Here is a 12,183-nt window from a genome sequence, read left to right as displayed (position 1 = left end):
AGCTCCCTCCAAAAACATATAAAAAACGGCTCTGAAAAAAATCTGGAAATGCAGAACCCACAAAATAGCAGAGGGAAGCAGGGCTCCAGCCGAGGACAGCCTGGATGGTCACTGGGTAAGGTCTATCACCCACGGAGCTGGGAGTGGGAGCAGAGCAGAGCCCAGTGTTGGCCGCGGCAGGACCAACCAGACCGGGCGGGAATGGGATGGAACAGGCCCTAGTGCCCTGAATTAGTGAGCTGTAGCAGTTACCAGAATTCTCAAACCACAAACACCAAAGACAACAGAGAAGGTTAGTAGGTTGTGGTTTGGCCTCTGCCCCCCCAGGAGGTAATGGGGGTGGTGCAGCTACAGAACTACAGCTGCAGTTGCTTGTAGCCTCAGGCCCACCTGGTGGGAGGAATTAAGTGGCAGATCAGAGCAGGAGTGAAGAGCCTGCTTAAGATCTGAGTTTGGTCCGGGTTGGAGGTGCTTGGGGGAGAAGGAACACTGGTGTGGCAAAGCTAGCTGTATAGAAATAGCTCTGAAAACAACAGCACATCCCCTCAAGCTTGGAACAAAGTACTCTATACTCTACAAGCAGTCATACTCTGACAAAAAACTCAAGGGTCAAGTAGTTGGCTGGGAACATGGCCAGGCAGCGAAAATGGACTCAGATTCAGACCCAGACTTTGGAATCTTTCTTTGGTGATAAAGAAGACCAAAACATACAGCCAGAAGAAGTCAACAAAGTCAAAGAGCCTATGTCAAAAGCCTCCAAGAAAGACATGAACTGGTCTCAGGACATGGAAGAGCTCAAAAAGGATTTGGAAAAGCAAGTTAGAGAAGTAGAGGAAAAATTGGGAAGAGAAATGAGAATGATGCAAGAAAACTATGAAAAACAAGTCAATGACTTCCTAAAGGAGATCCCCAAAAATACTGAAGAAAAGAACACCTTAAAAAATAGACTAACTCAAATGGCAAAAGAGCTCCAAAAAGCCAATGAGGAGAAGGATGCCTAGAAAGGCAGAATTAGCCAAATGGAAAAGCAGGTCCAAAAGACCACTAAAGAAAATACTACCTTAAAAATTATATTGGAACAAGTGGAAGCTAGTGACTTTATAAGAAATCAAGATATTATAAAACAGAACCAGGGAGTGGAGCCAAGATGGTGGCTGGAAAGCTGGGACTTGTGTGAGCTCCTTGCCAGTTCCCTCCATTACATTCCTACATGGAAAGATGATGTGTATGATTCATGAGACCTCAGTATCATAGTAGCTGAAAGGAATATGCATATATATGTGTATGTATATAAATATATACATATGCGTATGTCTAGGTATGTATATATGTAGGTGTATAGATATAGATATAGATATGGACAGAGGGCACAGGGTGAGTTGAATATGATGGGATGATATCTAAAAAAATAAAATCAAATTAATGGATAAGAGAGGAATATATTGAGAGAGGGAGAAAGGGAGAGATAGAATGGGGTAAATTATCTCTCATAAATCTGGCAAGAAAAAGTGGTTCTGTAGGAAGGGAAGAGGGGGCAGGTGAGGAAGAATGAGTAAATCTTGCTCTCATTGGATTTTACCTGAGGAGGGAATACCGTACACAGTCAATTGGGTATCTTACCCACAGGAAAGAAGGAGGAAGAAGATAAAAAAGGGAGGATGATAGAAGGGAGGGCAGACAGGGGGAGGAGGTAATCCAAAACAAACAATTTCAAAAAGGGACAGGGTCAAGGGAGAAAATTCAATAAAGGGGGATAGGTTAGGAAGGAGCAAAACAGAGTTAATCATTCACAACATGAATATTGTGGAAGGGTTTTACATAATGATACGCATGTGACCTATGTTGAATTGCTTGCCTTCTTAGGGAGGGTTCGTGGGAAGGGAAAAGGTGAGAGAATTTGGAACTCAAAGTTTTAAAAAGACATTCAAAAACAAAAAAAAAGATTTTGCATGCAACCAGGAAATAAGGTACATAGTACATAGGCAATGGGGTGTAGAAATTTATCTTGCCCTACAAGAGAAGAAGGGAAAGGGGATGGGAGGGGAGAGGGGTGACAGAATGGAGGGCTGAGTGGGGAATGGGACAATCAGAATATACGCCATCTTGGAGTGGGCGGGAGGGTAGAAATGGGGAGAAAATTCATAATTCAAACTCTTGTGGAAATCAATGCTGAAAACTAAATATATTAAATAAACTAAATTAAAAATAAAAAAATAAAACAGAACCAAAGGAATGAAAAAATGTAAGACAATGTGAAATATCTCATTGGAAAAACCACTGACCTGGAAAATAGATCCAGGAGAGAGAATTTAAAAATTATTGGACTACCTGAAAGCTAGGATCAAAAAAAGAGCCTAGATATCATCTTTCCTGAAATTATCAAGGAAAACTGCCCTGATATTCTAGAGCCAGAGGGTAAAACAGAAATTGAAAGAACCCACTGATCACCTCCTGATAAAAGATCCCAAAAAGAAAACTCCTAGGAATATTGTTGCCAGATTCCAGAGCTCCCAGATCAAGGAGGAAATACTGCAAGCAGCCAGAAAGAAACATTTTGAGTATTGTGGAAACACAATCAGAATAACCTAAGATCTAGCAGCTTCTACATTAAGGGATCAAAGGGTTTGGAATATGACATTCTGGAGGTCAATGGAGCTAGGATTAAAACCAAGAATCACCTACCCAGCAAAACTGAATATCATGCTCCAAGGCAAAACATGGATTTTCAACAAAATAGAAGACTTTCAAGCTTTCTCAGTGAAAAGATGAGAACTGAATAGAAAATTTGACTTTCAAACACAAGAATCAAGAGAAGCATGAAAAGGTAAGCAAGAAAGAGAAATCATAAGGGACTTATTAAAGCTGAACTGTTTTGTTTATATTCCTACATGGAAAGCTGATGTATATAATTCATGAGACCTCAGTATTAGGGTAGCCGAAAGGAATATACATACATATGTATGTATACGTATATATATATATGTATATGTATATATGTGTATGTTTATTATATATGTGTATGTTTGTGTGTATATGTTATACATATATATAATATATACACATAGACCAAGGGCACAGGGTGAGTTGAATATGAAGGGATGATATCTGAAAAAATAAAATCAAATTAAGGGATGAGAGAGGAATATATTGAGAGAGGGAGAAAGGGAGAGATAGAATGGGGTTAATTATCTCGCATAAAAGTGGCAAGAAAACGCGGTTCTGTAGGAAGGGAAGAGGGGGCAGGTGAGGGAGAATGAGTGAATCTTGCTCTCATTGGATTTGACCTGATGAGGGAATAACATACACACTCAATTGGATATCTTACCCCACAGGAAAGAAGGAGGAAGGAGATAAAAAAGGGGGGACGATAGAAGGGAGGGCAGATGGGGGAGGAGGTAATCAAAAGTAAATACTTTTGAAAAGGGAGAAAATTGGATAAAGGGGGATAGGATAGGAAGGAGCAAAATATAGTTAATCTTTCACAACATGAGGGATTGTGGAAGGATTTTACATAATGATACATGTGTGACCTGTGTTGAATTGCTTGACTTCTGGGGACAGGGAGAGGGAAAAGGCGAAAAAATTTGAAACTCAAAGTTTTAAAGAAGATGTTTTAAAAAAAGTTTATGTATGAAAGTAGCAAATTAAGATATATAGGCAATGGGGCACAAACATCTATCTTGCCCTGTAAGAAAGTAAGGGAAAAGGGAATGGGGGGGAGTGGGGTGACAGAAGGGAGGGTTGACTGGAGAATAGGGTAATCAGAATATATGCCATCTTGGAGTGGCGGGGAGGGAGAAATGGGAGAAAATTTGTAAATCAAACTCTTGTGAAAATGCTAAAAACTAAAAATATTAAATAAATAAATAATGATTTGAACAAAAACAAAAAAAAAACTTAATTGTTTATATGTTATATCCTCCTAGTAGAATTGTTGTTTATCCTTCATTTTCAAAGAGGACCAATGGCTTTACAGTGGGTGATGTCTTGACTTGTGAGTGAGTTGGATTTAAGCGAGGCAGAGTTGAACAAAGCTGTCAGCCTCATTCTCTCTTCCATAGTCACCAAAATCCAGTGATAGGACAAAAGTCAAGGTGACTGGTGATGGCCTGGGATGCAGGGGATGACCTTGGCATCTTCTATGAGCTCTTCTAAGAGCTCCATAGCACCTGCTTCAGTTGCCTTCATGGCCATTTAGAACAAATTGTTCTCATTTGCCCATTCTGCCAGGGGCATGTCTTCACATGCCAAGAGTAGACATTCTCTTTCTCTTGGCTCACCGACAGGTTTGACACCTCTTGGTTACCTTCAACCTGGTTTTGTCCTTCTGGCCAGATGGTTCTACAAGGATGTAGCTGCTGCACATGCTACAGCTTCTTGGAGCCACAAGTGAGTGTTCGGTAACAGGTGGACTCCAAAGGTACATGAGCAGCCCTGAAAAGGGCTTAGCAAGCCTTCCAACCAGAGGAGCTAGTCTTCCCTGATCATTCCATACATTCCATATCCTTGAAACTCCAACAGTTTAGCACATAGAAGGCACTTTAAAAATATTGGTGGAAATGATTCTTACCACACCCTCGGTGGGATCGTATAATCTCTGTATCAACTGAACAGTTGTACTTTTCCCACAGCCACTGTTTCCAACCAATGCTACTGTTTGTCCACTGTTAACCTTAAGATTGAGGCCCCTCAAAACCTGTATGGACAGGTAAGAAAAAGACAATTGATATTAATACAATTCAGAAACAGTGCCTACAAAACTCGGGATTGGAATTTAGTAGTTTTCTGTTCAAAATTATGTTTCAATTTAAGCATGCCATTTGAGTTTATTTTTATTGAACAGTTCCTAAGCAAAACACAAAAACAGATGAACACAGGACCATGACAGAAATTATTCCTCCATAAAACAACTCATCATTTTAATTTGTGCACCTATTTTCATATATGAATTGGTTCTCCTGGAAACAAAAGCCTATCTTTTTATTACCAATATTCCACTAGTGTTGTTCAGCTGTGACACATAGTATACAACCGTCTCTGAAAAACTGAAGATGAATATTTCTCAGTGGGCAATGGAGAGGTACAAGGTGGAATGTGTGTAGGTTGAATTATATAACTCCAAAGAAGAACAGGAACAAAAGTTATTATAAGAGTAATATATGACAGGAAGAGAAGATGGGCTAGTCACAAGTTAACAAGGATGACAGCTGAGCAGCCCAAGTCCTCCACTGGTGTCCTCTCAACATTAGAAGAAATCAAGAAAACTTCCAGTGAACTCATAGGAGGAGATAGGCAAGAGACAAACAGGGCAGGTGTTGATGAATGATGATCTGCTTCACAGGAGGGAATATGCAAATTAATGACATTATAAATCTATTTGAGCATTTGGAGTCTCTCACCTTAACTTCTGCCCGAGAAGGGTAAGTGAAATGAACGTTTTTGAACTCCAAGTTTCCATGAATATTATCTGGTTTATGGCCACTTGTTGAATAGCTGTCAATACTTGGATTCTAAATAAAACATAAAAAAATAAGAATACTTGTGGGTTACCAAACTGAATTTTTTCTCCCCAAGGAATTTAAGCAGAATGTATTAACGGATCATGTATAAGAGTGGAAAAGTAATTTTAGTAATATTATGAGGTCCAGTCATCAGATAGGACAGAGAGACACAGTGTTGAATAATAGGGTGATGGAGTTGAATTCAGAAAGACCCAGGGGGCGGCTAGGTGGTACAGTGAGTAGAGCACCGGCCCTGGAGTCAAGAGGACCTGAGTTCAAATCCGGCCTCAGACACTTGACACATGTACTACCTGTGTGACCTTGGGAAGTCACTTAACCCCAATTGCCCTTCCAAAAAAACCCCCCCCCAAAAAACAAAGAAAATCAGCATTTTAGGGCAGCTAGGTGGTGCAGTGAGTAGAGCACCGGCCCTGGAGTCAGCAGGATGTTAGTTCAAATACAGCCTCAGACACTTGACATACTTACTAGCTGCATGACTTTGGGCAAGTCACTTAACCCCAATTACCCTGCCTTCCCCACTGAAAAAAAAGGAATAAAAAGACGGGTCTTTAGGGGCAGCTTGATGGCACAGTGAGTAGAGCACCGGCCCTGGAGTCAGGAGGACCTGAGTTCAAATCCGGCCTCAGACACTTGACACACGTACTAGCTGTGCGACCTTGGGCAAGTCACTTAACCCCAATGGCCCTGCCAAAAACAACAACAACAAAAAAAAAAACTAAAAAAGAAAAAAAAAAGAAAGAAAGACTCAGGCTCATATCTCACTGGTAACAATGAATACAAACGAAATTCCAAAAAATAAAATTCACCACCCATGTGTAATTTTTTGAATGCTACGTGATGGCAAAAACTCTTTTACTGATCCAGCTTAAGAAGAGCTGGAAGCTGCTCCAAACATGGTAACCCATACAGAATGAGCACTTAAAGCCCTATCTGGTTGTACAGATAAATAAGAAAAAAGTCAATGGAGGGCACCTTGAACCTAAAGCAGTGGACATGGTAGCTGAAAAAGAACCATATGACTATGGACAGCCTGATGTGAGTCTATTGCAATAAACAATATGAGTTGGAGTGACACTGAGCACTCTCCCCCTCTACTTAAAATAACAAAACCAAAGGTTCTTTGAGGTACTGATGTTTAGTACAGATCTAACCCATAGCCTTGAGTAGACAGATAGCACAGTAGATAGAATGTTGGGCTTGGAGTCAGGAAGAGTCATCTTCATGAGTTCAAATCTAGCCTCAGATACATATTAGATGTGTGACCCTGAGCAAATCACTTAACCCTGTTTGCCTCAGGTTCCTCATCTGTAAAATGAACTGGAAAAGGAAATAGCAAATCACTCCAGTATCTCTGCCAAGAAAACCCCAAAGGGGGTCACAAACAGCTGAACATGACTGAACAACAATAACTCAGAGCCAATTGATTTCCTCCATTATTACCTTATGAGAAAATTCATACCAAGAATAAGTATGGAGCTAATTTTTTTGTCCCAATTTTTATGCCTACTTAAAATGTAATATTGTATACAATAGAGAAGGAAGACTGAATGAGTAGCCAAGACAATGGTTCCAATTCTATCTCTACCAGCAAACCATTTAAACTCTAAGTATGGATTTCCTTTTCTTTAGATTGGGGGTAAGCCTAGATGATCTCTCAAGTCCTTTCTTAATTAGAAACTCATATGTTTCTGTGATAAGATTTCTAGACTAGTGACAATCCTAGACACCCAAAACCAAGAAAAACACATACTTAAAATTATTTTCCCCCTTTAGATGGACCTGAAATTTCACTGGCACAAGGAACTCCTATCTGCTTTGTAACTTTGGAGTCTTAGAGAGTAGCCTGGGGGAATGGGAGTGGGCATGGACATTGAATAGTTAATTGATTTTCCCAGGGTCACACATCCAGCAGGTGTAAGAAGTTGGATTTGAAGCCAGATTTTCCTTACAATGAGGTTCTCTGTTCTCTATCTACTATATCACATTACTCCCCTTTTTATCTGAAGAGACAGAAGGTGCTCATTTATTCCAAGAAAGAATAAAAATAACCTGGGTGCTTAGAACTCAGGGGAAAAAAAAACAAATGTATAGTCAAAATTCAGTAGAGTCTTAAAGCTTTTAAAAGCTTGTCATTGGATGGAACTCAGAAAATGTAAGTAATCCAGAGTCTTACAGAAATTAAAATGATAGAAAGGAACCTAGATTTAATTTAATTGAACTCATTCATTCTGCAAATGAGGGAAACTGAGATCCAGGGAGTTGAAGCGACCTGCCTAAGCCAGGAAGTGACTTAATTGGGACTAGAACCCAGGATTTCATTTTCATTTGAATATTTTTCTACACTAATATGCTACCAATTCAGAATTGCAATTTTTTCTCCTTTTTTTTGAGGGGTTTACAATTTATAATAACAAAGGCTTATTCCTCAGAAACTATTAAGAAAATGTAACCCAGGGCTCAAGCCTGGGTATTTGCATAAGACTCTGATCACTGGTAGAGAAGACCATTACTCAGTGCTGTGTGAGGGGTGGAGTTGATGAGAGTCTGGAATCCTGATGGCCCTCTCTAAAAGCCAGAAACCAGAAGAACTCTTGACATTTAATAAGGAGACTTTGCAAATACCCAGGCTTGTGCCTGGAGTTCTATAAATAAAATCAAATTTTCATTATACTATGAATTCTTGTTATTTAAAGCACCTTTAAATCATAAGCAACCTTATGATTAATATTATAGCATTAACCATATCTGATACACTGGGAAGTTCTTATGCATCCAACAACTTGGTTTGGTCAGCTACATTTACAATTAGGGATGCAAGATTAGCAAACTATTAGTTTAGCAAACTTCATCTAATCTAAGTATGTAAAGTTAGCAAACTTCAGTAATCACAGTGTAATTGCAGGGGGGGCGGGGCACAGTCCAGACTACCCACTGAATGACTCCCTGACTGACTGAGGAGTCCTCCCCCCACACAGTCCCTGTGAATCTGCCCAGCGACAACAATTAGATATAAGGGCAGAAACCGAGAAGATCTAGGCTCTCAACTGGGCTATGCTGCAAATCTAGCCACCACTGATGTGTGCCTATGGGATCACATACATTTGCATGCCTGTAAATAATGACTTATCATCCTTTGCATCCTTTGCACATTTATGTTCTTTCTTGGTCCCTTGGTACCCTCACATCTACAAATTTGGATTTTCATATATTGGATTATATTAAGGGAATGTTGACATGTTTCCTTTAAGGTAATGATGAAGAGAAGGGTATAAAATATACTCTCAATTGGTGTGTGTGTGTGTATGTGTATGTATGTATGTATGTATGTATGTATGTGGATACAAACACACATATTATATGAGAAAAGTTGAAACTTACATTATCAATGATCTTGAAGACTCCATAGGCTGCACCTCTTGCATTAGCAAAAGCTTCAATGCTTGGTGATGCCTGTCCAACGTTGAAGACTCCAATTGTCACAGAAAAGAAGACCTAGGTAAATGGGAAGAAAGTTATATGAGGTTATTTAGTCCTTTCTAGGATGCTAATCCTTTTTATTGGGCAATTTTTTTCCTTTTACATAACCATTTATTTTATTTTATTATTAACATTTAATTTTTATTTTATTTTTGCTCAATTACATGTAAACACAAATTTTTAAACTTTTTTTAAAACCATTGAGTTCCATAGTCTCTCCCTCCTCCTTGAGAAAGTAAGCAATTTGAGGTATATTTACATGTGTAATCATGCAAAACATTTCCACGTTAGCCATGTTGCAAAAGAAAAGGTAGACCAAAAAAATCCCAAAACATCAAGTAAAATAAAGTTAAAAGAAAAAAGTATACTTCAATCTACATTCAGACTCCATCAGTTCTTTCTTTAGACTCCTTCAGAATTGTCTTGGAGCCATTTATTTAAGAAGAATTACCACAACTGAAAAAAGTTACAGGAGAAACCAAACAAATTAATGGCCTTAATTACTGACAATATGAAATTTGGAAAGTTATTCTGTGAGATTAAAAAAAAGTTCTCAGAAGAGTAGCATAAAACAATCAGAAAGTTCTATGGTTTAATGTTATACAAACTTCATATCCAGGCAAGACTGTCTTTTTAAAATACATTTTCAACTGCAAAATGTGGGTGTATGTCTTTTTAACAGTATTTACTATCATTTCAAAATGAATTGTAATGAATCATAGAAAATGGTGGCTTAGCTCTCCTTCTGCCAATTTGTGAATAATTAATTCCCCCTTGTGGATTACTGACATAGAGTGAGTCCAGAACTGTGTTAGGATTTAGCTGGCCAGGTAGAGGAGGTAATGACTTTGCCCCTGGCCTTAGGTATACCATCTCAGTTTTCTCCTCACTTCACACCCACTGGCCTATATGCAAAAATGGTAGAAGTTTAGAGATAGAAAACTGGAAAACCCTGAACCCTGTAGTGTTTGGTAGTTATTGCTCCTCTACAAGGTTTCACAAACTTTCAGAGTACATATAGGGAGTGCTTACCAAGAATTAGAGTAAGATTACCCTCATAAACCTCAAGTCTAAAGACTAAGGCATTTGGTTTAAATTGAAGATTAAGCCAGAGGGCACTCAGCTGGAGTAACCCTGTGCTGTGTCCTAAAGAGTATGGCACTTGGGCTGAGGAATCAGCTGGAGATAAATGCCTACTAGCCTAGACTCTGCAAAAAGAAAAGTTGATCCATAAAAGAAAGAAAGGTGAGAAAGGTTTTTTCCTAAGGCTGTTGCTTGTCTTAAAGATGAGACAAGAGTGGCTTCTTGTCTAAAAGAACTGTATAAAAAATCCCCTAAGTAATCTTTTAAAATAAAAGAGCATTCTAGAGATAGTACTACAAACCAAAGACTTCAGCTGAATCTGGAAGTGGTGAGAAGCACTTAAAGCCACGAGTCCAATGGGCCTTTGGGTGGCACCAGTCAGAAAGACAACATGTCCAGAAAGGACTATCTTTGTGGTACAGAGACCTAAGTTCCCTCTCCACATGTGAGCCCCAGATAAATATGTTCCCTACATGTGTACCCTTTTATACATCTACTCTTCTCACTAAATGCCTTTGCTTTGAACTAATCATGTCCTCTGGATATTAAAAGTCAATACATTGGTAGCACCTCATGAGCATGGTTTTTAGTATATGCAGACCCACAAAGCACTTGGAACCAGACACAGAGAGTACTTTGAATCTAGGTTAGCCTGTCTCTGGGGAAATTGCCTATTGAATTAGAAGAGCCACTAAACACTACTTTGGATGCCTCCAGGGACCCTTAACATGAGTTGGTTGGTGAGGAATTTCCTATTTTTCTACATTCTTAGAGAATAAGTCCAGGGCTGAATCCCCTTGCAAATTTTCTCCCTGACATTCCGCTGATCCTAAGGCTATTCTTTGTTCATGGACTGCTGAGGATATAAGATGTGCTTCCTATCCCTAAGCAATTTATAGAAGACATCCTCCACTGCCTGTATGTTGATATGAGGCTGAAATAATGTGGAGAAGAAGCTGATGAAGAAGAGAAGGAAGAGGACAAGGAGAAGAAGGAGGAGGAGGACAGGGAGAAGGAGGAGGAGGAGAAGGAGGAATGATGACAACTAGTTGAGGAGGCTGGGAAATCATGTTATACAAGGGATTATCAATATAAATATTCAAGACCATTAGGAAAGTAATGGAATAGAGGGAAAGATCATAATTTAGGTACTGAAACCTTTGAAAAAGCTGGTAGGATGAGCTGAAAAACAATTGATGGTAGCAACAAGGAAGGATGGGGAGATACAGGAACTAGGTATAAAATTTACTTAACATAGCACCTTTCACGTTGCTGATACTCAGTACGTGTCTATGAACTATAATTCAAATGATAAACCTATATCCCAGTTTCTTGATGGAGAAAGTCCAAGTGATAAGCATCATTTGGACCCTTATTTTCAACTAAAAGCATTAACTACAATGGAGTTAACTGGTTTTCAGATGGATGGAATTCTAGTTAATTGGCAACACTGGACAGTTCTGAAATAATTTTTTAGAAAATGCATTTGGATTCAGCTCCTCCTCCTCATTGTTATTGTTGTCCTCAGTCCTTTTCCAACCTCAAACAGTCAGGATCTGTATAATAAATAAAACTAAGACTATTTACATTTCTTATAAACATATTAGAGTATAAATTGTGACCAGAATGTAAGGGATCATTTTAAATGAAGTTCTCCCTAAGAGAAATTATAAAATATCCTGGAAGATTATTTCCCTTCTTTTAAAACCATACTCCAAAAAGACATCAATTAAACCCTTTGTCCTCCCTGAAAAGGCAATCCTTCATTTTCTAACATGCTTACAAATGACTGATATACTTCCCATTAATGTACTCATTAATTTTTGCCTCAGATTCAGATGATTAGGGAAAGATATACTCTTCTAAATGGCAACATAAATCATCTACGATGTGAGATATTTTTATAGGCTAGATTTTGTCCTTGGCTCAATTCAAAATGACATTTTTGAAGTTGAAGGAATAATAGAAATCAAGTAGTCTGACCTCATCATTTATGGGTGAGGCCCAGAACATGTCTTACATAAAATGAAACATACTGATTTCCCACTGGTTTTAAGATTAGCAAAAAGGGGATTCTGGGAAGATGGTGGAGTAGGTCAGA

At 38.8% G+C, this 12,183-nt stretch overlaps 1 protein-coding gene across 1 annotated transcript in view; it reads right to left on the bottom strand.

The window, feature by feature from the left end:
- LOC118849937 (ATP-dependent translocase ABCB1-like) overlaps positions 1-12,183 on the bottom strand; it is a 496,364-nt gene that overhangs the window by 39,965 nt on the left and 444,216 nt on the right. Inside the window, exons 9-11 of the mRNA XM_036759044.1 lie at positions 8,901-9,014; positions 5,400-5,510; positions 4,571-4,696 (exon numbers count right to left, since the gene is read on the bottom strand). Coding sequence (XP_036614939.1) covers positions 4,571-4,696; positions 5,400-5,510; positions 8,901-9,014 — 351 coding nt within the window. The remainder of the gene's footprint in view (positions 1-4,570; positions 4,697-5,399; positions 5,511-8,900; positions 9,015-12,183) is intronic.

This window comes from Trichosurus vulpecula, chromosome 5 (assembly GCF_011100635.1).
Source record: "Trichosurus vulpecula isolate mTriVul1 chromosome 5, mTriVul1.pri, whole genome shotgun sequence".
In the NCBI taxonomy this organism is placed as follows: Eukaryota; Metazoa; Chordata; class Mammalia; order Diprotodontia; family Phalangeridae; genus Trichosurus; species Trichosurus vulpecula.
The sequence above is the reverse complement of the archived record's forward strand: the minus strand, read 5'-3'. Positions and strand labels throughout refer to the sequence as shown.